Below are 16,528 nucleotides of genomic sequence, written 5' to 3'. Positions count from 1 at the left end.
ACAGCATCAACACACAAAGCGCGGAGTCAAGAATTGGTAAGTCAAGTCTTCTCGACAGGGTTAAATATCTAACTTCTGGAGTAGCCTTGCTACACCATCCAACTGCTTATTCGTGCTTTACTTAAAATATTTAAAAGAAAATGTGGGAATATTCTTCGATTTGGAATCGTTCGGAGCTAACTGACATTTTACACAGCGCAATCTATAACATTAAAACGTTATTTTGACTGCTCCCTGCACTTCTGAAATATTGATTTGTATAAAAAAAATGATTTGTGAATCATTTATACTATAGAGACATGGAGATAGATATGTGCTTATTCTACGGGTTTTCTCGACCCAGAAAGAGTAACAGAAGCTCAAGACAAGACTGAGTTTATTCGATTAATTTCGATGTAAACACTTTTTTTTTTCTTTTACAACTACGGGCGTCAAGTTTAAGAATCCCAAGAGCTGTATTCTGACAATCATTGGCTAACATTTGTTACACATGCACTTTAGTCACATTGAATATATCAACAATTCTGATTAACAACAATATTAATGGTCACTTTGAATCAGTGCTTTCAGAGAGGTATTCATTTAAAAATATGTTAATGTTAATGTTCGACAACCCCAATTCCAATGAAGTTGGGACGCTGTGTTAAACATAAATAAAAACAGAATACAATGATTTGCAAATCATGTTCAACCTATATTTAATTGAATACACTACAAAGACAATATATTTAATGTTCAAACTGATTAACTTTATTGTTTTTAGCAAATAATCATTAAGTTAGAATTTTATGGCTGCAACACGTTCCAAAAAGCTGGGACAGGTGGCAAAAAAGACTGAGGAAGTTGAGGAATGCTCATCAAACAACTGTTTGGAACATTCCACAGGTGAACAGGCTAATTGGGAACTTGTGGGTGCCATGATTGGGTATAAAAGGAGCCTCCCTGAAGTGCTCAGTCATTCACAAGCAAAGATGGGGCGAGGTTCACCTGTTTGTGAACAAGTGCGTGAGAAAATAGTCGAACAGTTTAAGGATAATGTTCCTCAACGTACAATTGCAAGGAATTTAGGGATTTCATCATCTACGGTCCATTATATCATCAAAAGGTTCAGAGAATCTGGAGAAATCACTGCATGTAAGTGGCAAGGCCGAAAACCAACATTGAATGCCTGTGACCTTCGATCCCTCAGGCGGCACTGCATCAAAAGCCGACATCAATGTGTAAAGGATATCACCACATGGGCTCAGGAACACTTCAGAAACCCAATGTCAGTAAATACAGTTCGGCGCTACATCCGTAAGTGCAACTTGAAAGTCTACTATGCAAAGCAAAAGCCATTTATCAACAACACCCAGAAATGCCGCCCGCTTCTCTGGGCCGAGCTCATCTAAGATGGACTGATGCAAAGTGGAAAAGTGTTCTGTGGTCCGACGAGTCCACACTTCAAATTGTTTTTGGAAATTGTGGATGTCGTGTCCTCCGGGCCAAAGAGGAAACAAACCATCCGGACTGTTATGGACGCAAAGTTCAAAAGCCAGCATCTGTGATGGTATGGGGCTGTGTTAGTGCCAATGGCATGGGTAACTTACACATCTGTGAAGGCACCATTAATGCTGAAAGGTACATACAGGCTTTGGAGAAACATACGCTGCCATCCAAGCAACGTCTTTTTCATGGACGTCCCTGCTTAATTCAGCAAGACAATGCCAAACCACATTCTGCACGTGTTACAACAGTGTGTCTTCGTAGTTAAAGAATGCGGGAACAAGACTGGCCTGCCTGCAGTCCAGACCTGTCTCCCACTGAAAATGTGTGGCGCATTATGAAGCGTAAAATACGACAACGGAGACCCCGGACTGTTGAACAGCTGAAGCTGTATATCAAGCAAGAATGGGAAAGAATTCCACCTACAAAGCTTCAACAATTAGTGTCCTCAGTTCCCAAACGTTTATTGAATGTTGTTCAAAGAAAAGGTAATGTAACACAGTGGTAAACATGACCCTGTCCCAGCTTTTTTGGAATGTGTTGCAGCCATAAAATTCTAAGTTAATGATTATTTGCTAAAAATAATAAGGTTTATCAGTTTGAACATTAAATATCTTGTCTTTATAGTGTATTCAATTAAATATAGGTCGAACATGATTTGCAAATCATTGTATTCTGTTTTTATTTATGTTTAACACAACGTCCCAACTTCATTGGAATTGGGGTTGTATTATTTCCTATGCTTGTGTAGCTAAATAAGATGTTACCAAAGTAATACAATCAGTTTTCAGTATGATGCAGCACAATTTTACAGATATTAAATTATGAATACCTCTCTGACAATAGCTTTGTAAAGGCATATCTTTTACTTAATGTCGTGTCTTATCTCTACAATTTCCTTGGCTTGATACATACATTTTTAGAAATTCTATTAAACATCTGCCATTTACAATACTGACAATGTACCTTGTTGTACTTTTAGTTTCATGGGTTTTTGATGCTATTATTTTTTTGTTATGATACACAGCATTGAGGTCTTCTTTTTTTGAGCTACTTATGTGTTGCTTAACTTGTTGTTGAAACAGCATTATCTATGTCTGTTTCGTCAAGTATGAATTCTCGAAAGAGCTGATTATATTTCCCAAACAGAATTGTTTCGCTGAATGAATTATGCTGTGTTTGGGTTATTTGTATTGTAGGGGTTCACCTGGCTGACTTGCATTTCCCGGTCACAGTCACCACGTATGCTCAGTCCTGGGTGTATGTACCTATCACCTTAAATCAGATGGGATAGACTACAGCTTCCTTGTGACCCTGAATGGGATCATTGCTAACGAAAAAGGATCCTTGGCTGTCTTTCATGCCCATTGAATCCTACGGAAACTACCTTTCTAGTATAGTGCGCTGACATCTCTCCCATGGAACTAATTTGTTCGTTATATCGTGGTAAGCATTGTTTTATACCCCAAAAAAACATAACATTGATGCATAGTCTCAAAATAGCTCTGCAAACCCTCTCAGTGTAGCAGGGTTTTTCACACAAATAAATACTGTCAAAGTGAAAAAGATTCAAGTTACTTTTTGATGTTCATTTAGCATGTACTTGGCCTTGTCACCTCAGACAATAACTCTCTGCTCATCACACGTGTTTCCAATGGGTGACACTCTCAGAGAGCCGTTAGCTGATTGGTGCTCCAGTGGTGACCAGCTTGTAGTAAGCACCCTTCAGGGCCATGAGATGGTCGTGTGTTCCCTTTTCAATCACGTAGCCTCGGGACATGACAGCAATGATGTCGGAGTTCTGAATGGTGGACAGACGGTGGGCGATAACGATGCAGGTCCTGCCCTCTCGAGCTTTGTCCAGCGCCGCTTGCACCGTCTGTGGCGAGCGAGGCGAGTAAACAAAGGCACACGGGGGAGAGAAATCATCGACATGCAACCGACATCCATCCATCCATCCATTTTCTGAGCCGCTTCTCCTCACTAGGGTCACGGGCATGCTGGAGCCTATCCCAGCTATCATCGGGCAGCAGGCGGGGTACACCCTGAACGGGTTGCCAGCCAATCGCAGGGCACATACAAACAAACAACCAGTCGCACTCACATTCACACCTACGGGCAATTTAGAGTCGTCAATTAACCTACCGTGCATGTTTTTGGGATGTGGGAGGAAACCGGAGTGCCCGGAGAAAACCCACGCAGGCACGGGGAGAACATGCAAACTCCACACAGGCGGGGCCGGGTATTGTACCCCGGTCCTCAGAACTGTGAGGCAGACGCTCTAACAAGTCGCCCACCGTGCCGCTGCAACCGACATAATAATAGCAATTTCACAATCATGCTTGATTACTGACAGCCCACTGCTTCAGTGACTGCATTAGCAGATCCACAACACGTATGAATATATAGTTGGGAGGAAAAATAATGACGTTAATGATGTCGATAATGACAGCTCTTCCTGCTGCCTGCAACCAGAGAATATCAACCAGCTATGCATGACTCAATCTGCATATTGAGTCATTAATTTTGCAACTTGCCTTCTCACTCTCTGTGTCCAGTGCTGAGGTGGCTTCATCCAGGAGCAGGATCTTGGGATCGCGGATGATTGCCCTGGCAATGGCAATGCGTTGTTTCTGACCTCGAGATAACTGAGAACCCTGTGCACCCACGTTTGTGTCGTATTTCTGAGCAGGAAAAAAAAATCATACAATGAGATCAGCATATGACGCATAGTCTTCATTCTGCAGTTACAGCTGGTTCATCGAGCAGGAGCACTTAACGCTTCGCCAAGCCTTAGACCTGTCACCTGTGAAATCATGAGTCACCTAAAATGAGGAGCAGTTTCGTACATACTATATCTAAAAAAATGTAATAAGCGCCAACACGGGCACTATAAATGTATTGCTCATTCTCTACTCCTTATTCACTATGGGAATTTTACACAGTGGACTACTGTACTGTAGTTGACTCTTCAGTGGTATGAAAAATAATTTTCAATCACTACTCAGGCATGCCGTTAAGTACGTCATTGGTGATGCATATTTACCATGTATTGGATCAACATCAGCTGGTGGAACCTCTGTACTAAATATTGAACAAATAAATCAGTTATATTGTTTCAAGCTGAGTGTATTTTACACAATAAAGTTACTGTGTAAGGGCTCAAACAAAGCACTTTATGTCCCTCCGTGTTGACATGTGTTGCTCTAATTAAGATATTTTTGCAGCACAACACATGAAGTTGTCTCATGCCAAAAATTTTACAATACCACAGACGCAAAAGACAAAAACTATTCTGTACTGGCACAATGTTGCATGGGATCCATTTGATTTTCTCGTGTGCATCATTGTTCACTACTTTTCAAGATGCCTTGTGGGATATACTGAGGGCACTACAAGTATATCGGGGTTAACTTATGCTCACTACACAGCAGCATTACAAACTCATCATATGTGACACTATATAGTAGAGAGGGAGTGATTTCAAACACAGCCTTCATTCTACGGTGACTTTACTGAGATACAATGCGACCTCTGAAAACCTCTTATGTTCTTGTACAATTTTATGTTACGCTTACATTGTGTTCCAGGCAGCCTCAGCATCCCCATTTGCCCGAAAGGTAATGTGGCATGGGATTTTGGCGGTATTTTTTCTCCCTATTCAGGACTTGCTAAGTTTTCTCACAGTCTATCATGGTCATGTGATGGACCATGGGGGAAGGGGCCTTTGAGTCCTGGAGGCTCAAAAGGGGGCTAATGTTCAGCCTGCGGTCTACCACGGATGGCATTAAATTCCCTCCCAGCCAGTCACGTTCTGATGGATTCTGCCACGTTTTTCACATGCTGATCAAGTTTCGACACATTTTTCACACTCTGATCAACTAATTGTCGCCAGGCAGCTTTGAAACAAGTTTGGGACCATGGCATAGTCAAATGTAACTCCCATGGTTTTATACCACCTCCCCGACCCTATTCGCCATGTCAGACCATGGTAGAACGCAACGGCTGTATCCCCCCGGGGCTGGTAAACCGTCACACACCAGGATCAATGGCTACCATACACATGCCATGAGAAGCGTGACAAAACGCAGGATGTGACAAAATTTTAAAGGGCCGTGAGATGCCAAGGAAAGTCATATTCTTCCTGTCCCACTACCAACCACCTCCTAGTTTTCCATCCATCCATTTTCTGACAGAAACTAATGACTAGCGAATCCCAAACGGATCGTTCCATCCATCCATCCATTTTCTGTACCGCTGTATCCTCACTAGTGTCGCGGGCGTGCTGGAGCCTATCCCAGCTATCATCGGGCAGGAGGCGGGGTACACCCCGAACTGGTTGCCAGCCAATCACAGGGCACATACAAACAAACAACCATTCGCACTCACATTCACACCTATGGGCAATTTAGAGTCGTTAATTAACCTACCGTGCATGTTTTTGGGATGTGGGAGGAAACCGGAGTGCCCGGAGAAAACCCACGCAGGCACGGGGAGAACATGCCAACTCCACACAGACGGGGCCGGGTATTGTACCCCGGTCCTCAGAACTGTGAGGCAGACGCTCTAAGCAGTCGTCCACCATGCCGCCACCTCCTAGTTTTATTATGCCATATTACTACTGTCGTGTTTTGGTGCATTCACCCCATTTTACTACGGCCGACAAGGTTTCTCATCCGGACTGTAAGTCGTGTGGCATATTTCCTGACAATTTAAAAATCTGGCCAGGCATCACGTTTGCCCATCCCCCCACGTTTTCTCATGTCCATCCTGTTTTGTCCTTAATATACATATAGTATAAGCATAGCATAAAGGAATACTACACCTCTATAATTGGACAAAACAACAGAAGCAATCTTCGTCTTGCATGATTCTTTGTCTATTAGTGGAGTTTTTTTCTACACGTACAGACCCTTTCCAAAACATTAACATACATAATTTGCTCTGAGAACATTTATTCACAAATCAAACAAATCAGAGATCTGAATGTCTGAATATTTTGTTAAATTTGAATAAAATTTGACAGAGATTACATGTTTTTCTTTTGGCATTCATTATAAAAGTTTGTAATAGGTTACAATCTCATAACCATTACCTCAAGTGGTGGTACATTTTTGGATATTCTAATAATGTGTTAATGCTGTGTGAAAATATTAAACAAAAGCCTAAACACACACCTCTTTTTGTAGGTACCCAAGTTACGGTGTAAGGGCTCCCTTTCTGTCATCTGTTATTGCTGCCTTTGTTTATCCGCCTTCTGATTTGTTTGACCGATCCACCTTAACATTCAAACAAACTATTCCCTGTATTTAGCCTCTATGCTATTTGCACCAACCATCCTTATGAGTCCACAGCTCTCCTTCTGCAAACAGGAACCTACCTCAGGTAGAGACATGACAAAGTCGTGTAGCTGCGATTTCTTGGCAGCAGAGATGACCTCGTCCATGCTGATGTCCCGCGAGTTGTCACCATACTTGATGTTTTCCAAGATACTGCAGTCAAACAAGATTGGCTCCTGGGACACGATGCCAATTTTGGATCGCAGGAAAGGCACGTTGACGAGAGTCGAGTCGCGACCATCGATCAGCTGCAAGAGGCAATTGAGTTTACCATTAGTAGGAGACAGTGTTATAATCAAAGAGTAGTCATACAATCGACTTAATGAGCTTTTAGGTAATGTGCCTTCTAACTGTGTAATTTCTCTTTTTAAATCTCCCAGAATCAGGACTATGAGTTCCCAAGGCACTTCCAGCTCCATTAAGACCTATTACATCTTGGCAGTGATTTCGCTCTGGCACGAGAGTCAACCTCCAATATAGATAAGTGCTCCCAGGACACACACTGCAAATTGTCTGACTTAAATGCAAGCAAGAATTGGAGATTTAGAACTACTTTAAATGTCCAGTATGTTCAATGTCCAGGAGTCATTGTTTGACAAGTTTCTCAGTGATACCTTAAGATTTATTCCAAAGCAACATATTTCCCATTTTATAAAAGGTCATTATCTGCCTCGACTATTTAATGCTGAAAGCTATATATTTCGACCTCGGTTTTGTCGGACAAACTAGACATTACCAGGAACAACATTTGACCAACAAAAAGTGAAAAATTGAGCACAATGGATAAAAGAAAATAATTGTTCAAATATTTGCTGAACTTAGACATAAATAGCTGTCACGTTTATAACAATGTAAGTGTAAAAAAATGGTGTTGTTATGTATGTTGTGTGTACTGTATAGCTGACCTATCAACTAACTGTATCCATATGTGGGAACCCAGGTGTTACATTGGAAGATGTGTTTGTAATAGTACTTGAAAACAATCTTCAATTTTGCTGAATGGAATGTAGAAAAGTACAATATTGTGAAAGCAGTGATCATGCATAGCATTTAGCTGAGTCCACCTCACCACTCTGCCCTTGTCGGGGTCATAAAACCTTTCCAGAAGCTGCACGCTGGTGCTCTTCCCACAGCCGCTGCTACCTACAAAGGCCAACGTCTGGCCAGTCTTCACTGCCACATTCAGTCCATTGAGGACCTGGATGTCGGGTCGGGTGGGGTAAGTGAACTTGCAGTCAATGAACTCAATGTTCCCTTGGAAGCTTTCCTGGTAATAAAAAAAAGGGTGGGGGTGGGGCAAACAAAAGGAGTGCAAAGGTTTAGTTTCATTTTGTTTTGAGAATACAGTGTTCCCTGCCATATTGCGGTTCAGCCTTCGCGCCCTCACTATATTGTGGATTTGTAATACAGCACTACTTACGGACATTCACATAATGGACATAGGTACTCTTAGTTAAAACATTTTTTGAAATACTTCAGAGACTCCGAAATAAGAGTTGCGTTTCTGCAGTGTAGTACCACGTTTATTATTTATTGTTAAGAATTTTAAAAAGTAATAATGATGTAAATTTATTTTCCTTTTTAGTTCTCTGGTCTGTGCTTTATCTTGATTTTCATTTTATGTATTTCAATAAACGCCTCAATTAATATTAATGTAATTTTTGGGGGACAAACATTGAGTAATTTAATGGGTAAAATGTGACAAACTAAGTTTACTTTTTTGCAGTTTTCGTTCACAAAGTCAAGTTAAAATTATAAATGGGGATTCTTTTTTTTTCCATACCCAGCCGCGCTTGACATTAACTTTTTAGCTCACCAGCCACTGTGACCACTGGTATCCCAGTAACTAGCCACTCAACATTTTAACTAGCCACAAAAAAATGCATTCATCACTGGGGGGATGGGTGGTGGGTGTCGGTCTGTGTTTTGGTTTGGGTTGTGTTTAGTTTTGTTCCATGTTTTCCTGTGTTCCATGTTTGTCGTGTGCTCATTAGGTTGTTGTGTACACCTGTTCTCGTCTACCTTGTGTCGACCAATCAGCTATCTCCAGCCACTCGTGTCTTGTCCAGGTGTTCGTCGTTGTCTCGTGAATCTGTTTGTATTTAGTTCCCTGGTTTCTTTCAGTCCTTGTCAGTTCATTGTCGTTGTTACATGTCTTTGCCATGTCATAGTCGCCAGTTGTTGTCACTTGGAACTGAAGCAGTTATTTCACCAGTCATGTCTTGTTTCTTGTTTTGGGTTCACTCAAGTGTTTCTTTGTTACTTTGTGTTTAGATTTTGGACTTTGTTAATTTAGAATTTAGACTTTTTCATGATCTTTGTTTTCCTTTGTTTTTGGAATTAAATATAATTTTTTATATACGCCTGAACTACTGCGTTGCCTCCCTGCTTCCCTGCACTTGGGTCCTCCAAGTTCTTGCCTTGCGTTCCTCGCCTTCGACCAAACACCAACCGTGACAGTGGGTGTTGATCCGAGGTGGGTAGAAACATACTACATTTACTCCGTTACATTTACTCAAGTAACATTTTCGATAAACTGCACTTTTCAGAGTACTTATTATGCAATGTACTTTTTACTTTTACTTGAGTATTTATGTGAAGGAGGATGGATACTTTTACTCCATTACAATGATCGACATGCCGTTCGCTACTTTTATTTATCCATTCTTGTGTGTGCGCGTCTATTTTTAGACACCATCTTCGACTTCCGCAAAGGGCGCCTTTGCGCCAATCCAACATTACCACAGTGATGTTTGACTGAAGTCCACCAATCAAGCGACATAAGGGAGTCACATGACCACGCACGTAGCCTTCGCGAGCCAATCAAAATGGAAATTTTTTTGGGGAAAAAAAACAGCCGTGCGAGTGTGTTTACTTTCCAGACTCTAAAAAAGAACAGCTTTGTCATGCATCTCTTAAATTGTGACTGCCCAAACTTTGACATTTCAGCCCACTTCTAACTTGAGAAAACACCTTGTGGAAAGTTGCAGATGTTTCTATTGTTGTTTTGGCAGTGGATATGGCAACATTAGCCCTATCTTATGGTGTCGTACACGCACACACAATCACTAAGTCTGTTCAGCAAACAGCTTCTTCATGAAGTAATTTAAGTGAATAAAGCAAATAATATTTCTGTAGGGCCCAATGCATGTGTTGTTGGTTTTTGGGCAGCTAAAAATTGAAATCATGGCAGGTGTGTGTCGACTCCCATATATTATTTTTTTAAATTATTTTATTTGATGTTCATGCTCTGATTTTTTTTTTTTAATTAATCAGAAGTTACTCAAGTTACTCTTGAGTAGTTTTTTCATTGAGAACTTTCTTACTCAAGTAAATATTGGATGACTACTTTTTACTTTCACCTGAGTCATTTTATTCTAAAGTAACAGTACTCTTACTTACAATATTTGGCTAGTCTACCCACCTGTTGTTGATTTAACCTTTTCCTGATTACTTGACTAATTGTATCATATGTACATTGCATTTTATTGCACCAGCAAGCAGCTCCCCTTATTTATTAGCTTCTAGCTTGAAGTGTTTAAGGGATGTGCAAACTGAAAATAAAGACAATTAAGATAAGAGTACATTTAACTTCTAATAAACTTTGCAGCTCTTACCAGCATCCCTGACAATTTTCATGATGTTTATACTGTATACGATAGTGCAAATTAAAATGAGGGTGATACTCCTGCCTTTAATATTTTTAGCTGTAAATGTTTAGTAGAATTTAAATACAATCAGAATGGAACTCAGAATAACCTTTCATAGGTCAGAATATTTTTAGGCTCTTTTTCCAATGTTCTGTATTAGCACATGCTTTAACACTGACACAAAAAAAAGTAAACCTCATAAAAATCGATTGCGAAATGAGCAAGTTCTGATTTATTTTCAGTGTACATGCGTTCCCTTTAATGGGGAGGTTGCCCTCACCAACATGGCCTCCATGTAGACACGTAGACTGTTTGCTATAGCACGCTATCATATCATGTAGGCCAAAGTGGCTAGTGGGATTGGCTGTGCTACCTGCCACGGTGAAAAGTGACCCGAATTTGGCAGGTTGGTGGGCATTGTTTATTATTAATTATTTGGTACAAGCAACATGACATCATAGCACATAACACACATCTGAATATGAGACCACATACCCATTGATCTCCTTTGTCACTGTAGACACTAATCTTGGGCACTCGGTCCAGCAGCTGGAAGAAACGTGCAGCTGAAATCTTGGCCTTGGCATAGTCAGGGGTGTAGGAGGAGGCTCTTCCCAGGGCTGTGCCGCTGGTGACAATGGCAGAAATGACCCTGCACAAGATAAAATAAGTGCTCATTTGCCACGAAAAAAAGGAGAACATAAAACTACTCTTATCATGGGAACTAGAAAGCGATCAATTCAACAAAGCTGAACTTAGTTTTGCTGGTTGAAATAGATGTATTCTTTTTTCAGTATTTTTTAAGCTACTGCACCTGCCCTGAAGTCCTCTGCTGCTCCTCAGTTAACTTGAGAAGCAGCTCACACTTCGAATCACAAACATCTGGGACATTTTATCCGTCATTTTGTATTTTGTCAGAGGTAACTCTCTGTGTCTCATACCTGAACACCAAACTGAAATGGAGCCCTTCTTGGCTAACCAAGTAGCCCCCAAACCGATAGGAGGCGGAGTTGGTCAGGAAGACGACACATTGGGCGAAACCGTAACAACCCCCGTAGACGTTAGCCTTCTTCAGGGCTGCCTGGTATGGAACATCCAGCTGTGCATTATACGTGTCCACAAAATTTCTCTCTTTTCCAAGACCAGCAATGGTGCGAATGTTATTGAGGGCTTCACCAGAAATCTGCAAAGTGCATAAAAGGGGTTAAGGTGTGATGTGGGGTGAAAATCCACAACTACTGTAGATATTGTTCTATATTTGATTTTCAGAAAAACCCACATTGTGTTTGCTTAACTTTCATTATATAAGTAATTATGTAAAGAAAGTTAAGAACAATTTGACTTTTGATAACTTTTTCTTTGGCAGTGAGATTGCTAGGTCTGTTTCCCTATGTGTGTGCGTCAACGGAGCTTCAAACATCATTGCCAGCCTTTCCAGTTAGTATAGTCTGGTAGGGGGCTTGTCTCACCCAGTGACAGCGCCACAGAGCCATGTGTGCAAAGGGAAGCTGAAACCAAGAGCGAAAAATAAACGCAGCTCCTCTCAGGAGGTACCCCAGCTATTGTCACTTGGAACTGAAGCAGGATTACTGTCAAAATCCGCCTTTTCAATGTGAGGTCATTTCCCATTTGCCATATCAATCTAACTGGATTCTGACCTGTCCTGCAGCCTCCATAGCTTGTTTATCCTGCTTGGCAAATCCAATGAGCATCTTGGCCTGGAAACCCCCTGACAGAGCGATGAAGGGCAGGAAGCACAGGATGAGCAGTGTGAGCTTCCAGCTGAAGTAGAAGGACATGAGGATGGCCACCCCAATGTTGGTCAGAGAGTTTACTATCATGCCGATCTGGGAGCCAGTGGCCTTTGGAGAAGGAAGTTTGTGCACTCTGTAGAGTCATTTCATTTTGTATTTACTGTTTCTTTCAACTTAACCTTGATTTGATTATACACTCCACTTCAAAAGTATTGGAACAGTGAGGCTAATTCCTTTATTTTCAATGTAGACTGAAAACATTTGGAGTTGGCACCCACCAGATTAATATGATGCAATTGATGAACATTTCAGCTTTTATTTCGAGGTGTTTATATTTGTACCTGATAGCACCTTTTGTAGGAATATACCCATTTCAGTGTATTAATCGTCCACAGCGCTCCAGGGCAGAAAGAAGTGATTTTGAAGCCTTGTGTTGTGTATATTTGGCGTTTTTTTTTAACCATTCAAATTTGGCAGGGTTGGTTACAACACTCTCTGCGGTGTGTCAAATGTACAAGACATTTATTTACACTTTACAGGGACTTTAAAAGAACAATTGGAGATGGCTACACACCAGAAGTGAGTGAGGTAACTACTGTACACTCGCATTCAAAGCAGTAAGACTCCAATGTCACCATACATGTTAGCAGCATGTTATTAAAGATAGCCTGTTAGCTTGTTTTTACACGTGTGTGTGTGTGTGTGTGTGTGTGTGTGTGTGTGTGTGTGTGTGTGTGTGTGTGTGTGTGTGTGTGTGTGTGTGTGTGTGTGTGTGTGTGTGTGTGTGTGTGTGTGTGTGCGGCACGGTAGCCAAATGGTTAGAGTGTCTGCCTCACAGTTCTGAGGACCGGGGTTCAATCCCTGGCCCCGCCTGTGTGGAGTTTGCATGTTCTGCCTGTGTGGGTTTTCCCCGGGCACTCCGGTTTCCTCCCACATCCCAAAAACATGCGTGGTAGGTTAATTGACGACTCTAAGTTGCCCGTAGGTGTGAGTGCGAATGATTGTTTGTTTTTATGTGCCCTGCGATTGGCTTGTGACCGGTTCAGGGTGTACCCCGCCCAAAGATAGATGGGATAGGCTCCAGCAGCCCGTGAGGATAAGCGGTAAGGAAAAAGGATGGATGGATATATATATTTTTTATTTTTTTTCCCCCCTGTGTTGAAAACTGTTTTGAAAGCTGTACAAAAAAACAGTTTCCTGGATTGGATTGTGTTCGACCGTAGAGGTCCCACTGTACAGTATGTAAAACATTGTGCCTTTTTCCACTTTTGTAGTACAAAATTGTATGCTTGACTCTAATTTTGATACAAATATAGTAATTTATTAGGCTGCGGTGTCTCTGTCATTGTTTTTTATCCATGGCTCACCCCTTGAACTTGTGAGGCGTCAGTCGCCAGTCGTGTGGTCAGAGCTCCAGGGCTGTTTTTGTGATCATCAAACCAACCGATTTCCTGGCCAAGCATGGCGTGGAAGCCTAGGCGACGTAACCTGCGGGTGAGCAGCTCTCCAGACTTGGAGAAGGCATAACCCTTGAAGACGTACAGACAAAATAAACAAAAATGAAGACGCCAAGGGCCCTACATGAGAAAATAATGAGTTTAGACTACATTATGGAGTGTGCCTTGGCAATTTTTGTCCCTTCATCCCAAAAGAAATGTATGGGATCAGCAGTGACTAAGGTTGGAAAAGAAGACCTGGCTCACTTTCTGTGTTCAGGTTCATCCACACCAAAGTCATCCAAGTTTGCCTTTATGGACCTTGCTTTGTGCATTTGCGCAAGGTCATACTGGGACAGAAAAGTGTCTTCTCCAAACTTCCCACAAATTTAGAAACATTGAATTGTCCAACATGCCTTTATGAGATCAACAATAAAGATTGAGGGGTAACTGAGGGATCTAGTCCAACATGTGATTAATTTGAGGTCTGTCCCAAGACTAATAAATTAATAACAATAATAACAATATCAGCGACCCTCAGCATAACGGGAAATCCTGGATCACTGGTGTTAGTTTTGGTCTTTCATGACCTTCCAAGCCTTGAAGCAGGAAGGAGACTAAAGCAATCATTCTTGCTAAAGCCAACTGTTACTTTACCTGCAGCATTTGAGTGAAGAAAGAGACAACGCCGACCATGACAAAGAATAGGCAGATGCTATCAATCTCCTTTCTTTGAGCAACAGTATCTGTAACTGAGAAAGTCTGCACACACAAAGAAAAGAGACACATGAGCACTTGACTTCTGCCATCTAGAAATAGTGCCATCATAACGTAACCTCACCGCCAAGATTTGACTGAAAAGCAGCGAGTAGACAGGGTTGACTCCTCCGTTCACAGCTGCCCCCAAAGATCCAAAAAGCATGTAAGGCCACTCAGGTAAGTTGTACTTCAAGATCCTGGCAACTGGTGCTGGCTCCACTGGGTCCTCCTCATCTTCCTCTTCGATGGCATTCTGAATATTCAGCATCACAATGTGAAGACATTTAACAAAGCTTGTAGTTCTGGAGTAAAGTGAATACATTAAATGCCCATCCACCCACACATTTATCAGAGGGCATCACACCCCCTCACGTACCCACCTTGGATTTGTCTGCTTGAGACACTGCGTAGGCTCTGGGGCCCAGCTCTCCGACAATGGGAACGGAAGATTCCGGAATCAGATTGGATAGCTGGGATCGGGCTCTCTGGCGGATGGAGGCTCTTTCAAACAAGCGTGTACAGGCCCCACAGAATGAAGACTTTTTATTTTGAATCAACAGCCATACACAAAAGACACGGATCTCTGATTAACTCAAAAGTCAACAGGAAATCTTGTCATTAAAACACAGTCAACTAGCCTCGTGAAAGAGCAAAAAGAGAAACTTAATTCCCCAAACAAATGTTTTAAAAAAAAAAAAAAAAAACTCATGCAGTGCTGTATTTTTATCAATTAGCAGGCTACTTTTTGGTTCATGAAGAATGATCCAAAACATTATGATTCGATGACTCCATTGTTTGTATTCTTGGGCAGAGGCAAACAGATCTACTGGGAACTGACACATTGAAAAGAAAATAATTTACCTCATCTGCATGTTTATTTGTATCTTGAACATAATTTTATGCGTTCTCGCATGCACGTGCAACCATTCCACAAATCTTCCTGCAAATGTAGTGTATGTGTAATTCTGTTAACTAACAATGGGTTTCACACTTAGAGGAGGTAATTAGCCAATCTAGATACACAGTTAGGACTGTGCAGTTGGATGAGACACATGGGTTAATGAGCACAACTGCCTTTCAACAAAAATATTGGGTTTGGATGTGTGTTAAAATGTGAAATCTTGAGTGTTAACGGTGGTCTATGTGTCAGTCCTGTGATTGGTCAAGGGTGTATCACATCTGTCACCCGAAGTCGGCTGGGATCGACTCTGGCTTGCCTGTGTACCTGAACAGCCTAAGTGGTATACAAATTGGAAAGGTGGTTGTGCTGTGATACCTCATGCTGGCCCGGTAGCTGCCGGCTCTGGACAGGCTGAGCTTCTCTGGTGCGTCCTCCTTATTTTCGGCCACTGAGAACGGTAAGGATTGTGAGTGGAGGTAAAACATGTTTGTGGGAATCAGTAAGTCGAGAACCAACTTTGCCGAGCCTTCTCGTTGAGGGCCTTGTCTCCTTGGCTCTGCAAGGTGACAAGGGTGAAGTAGACACCCTTCCTGTCCAGTAGCTCACTATGCTTGCCCCTCTCGACTGCCTTGCCATGCTCAAAGCCCACAATCACATCAGCGTTCTTTATAGTGGACAGCCGGTGGGCGATGGAGATGGTGGTCCGTCCCAGGCGCACCTTCAGCATCAACGATTAAATGAAAAATGCAGTTTGGGAATAATAGCTGTTGTGCTGAAGAAAACAGCCTCAATTACCAGAAACACAAGCTAAAATTGTTACACTCGACTGCATTACTTGTCAATATTGTGTTGACTGTAGAGCAATTAATGAGTTTCAATGTACTGTAGTCCTTTTTAATTATGCAACATCTCCTAAATAAACTCTCCAGATTAAAAATGTAGAATAAGCATGTTCCGCACATTTATTCTCTGAGCTAAACTGAGTTGCAGCCAACAAAACTGATGGCTTTATCATGCTTATTTGTAGTAATACAGTAATAGTAATAGTAGCGGCACTCCCATTGACAGTAGAGTGAGATTACTATTAAAGTTTTAGATGATTAAATATCAGGATTTCCATCTTGTGACTATCAAGGATGGACAGTTGACTAAAGATCCTCGATTGATGATGAAAAAAATTAATTGAAGTTTCCCCTGAATGTTC

The 16,528-nt window shown here is 41.6% G+C and overlaps 1 protein-coding gene across 4 annotated transcripts in view; it reads right to left on the bottom strand.

The window, feature by feature from the left end:
• Positions 1-359: 359 nt before the first annotated feature.
• The window catches only part of LOC133488642 (bile salt export pump-like), a 28,921-nt gene continuing 12,752 nt past the window's right edge, over positions 360-16,528 (bottom strand). For 2 of the 4 annotated variants that reach the window (XM_061796755.1, XM_061796746.1), the window contains exons 17-29: positions 15,841-16,042; positions 15,700-15,772; positions 14,804-14,924; positions 14,506-14,676; positions 14,322-14,426; positions 13,596-13,757; positions 12,133-12,336; positions 11,416-11,657; positions 10,970-11,126; positions 7,894-8,091; positions 6,866-7,072; positions 4,023-4,169; positions 360-3,364 (exon numbers count right to left, since the gene is read on the bottom strand). In XM_061796755.1, the coding sequence (XP_061652739.1) occupies positions 3,164-3,364; positions 4,023-4,169; positions 6,866-7,072; positions 7,894-8,091; positions 10,970-11,126; positions 11,416-11,657; positions 12,133-12,336; positions 13,596-13,757; positions 14,322-14,426; positions 14,506-14,676; positions 14,804-14,924; positions 15,700-15,772; positions 15,841-16,042 (2,190 nt within the window). In that variant the 3' untranslated portion in view covers positions 360-3,163. Of the gene's footprint in view, positions 3,365-4,022; positions 4,170-6,865; positions 7,073-7,893; positions 8,092-10,969; positions 11,127-11,415; positions 11,658-12,132; positions 12,362-13,595; positions 13,758-14,321; positions 14,427-14,505; positions 14,677-14,803; positions 14,925-15,699; positions 15,773-15,840; positions 16,043-16,528 lie in introns of those variants that run through there. The other 2 variants (XM_061796763.1, XM_061796774.1) reach the window with 2 other exon arrangements.

The sequence above is a fragment of the Phyllopteryx taeniolatus genome, chromosome 1, assembly GCF_024500385.1.
Source record: "Phyllopteryx taeniolatus isolate TA_2022b chromosome 1, UOR_Ptae_1.2, whole genome shotgun sequence".
NCBI lineage: Eukaryota > Metazoa > Chordata > Actinopteri > Syngnathiformes > Syngnathidae > Phyllopteryx > Phyllopteryx taeniolatus.
Note: the sequence above shows the minus strand (reverse complement) of the source record. Positions and strands in the feature narration are given on the sequence as shown.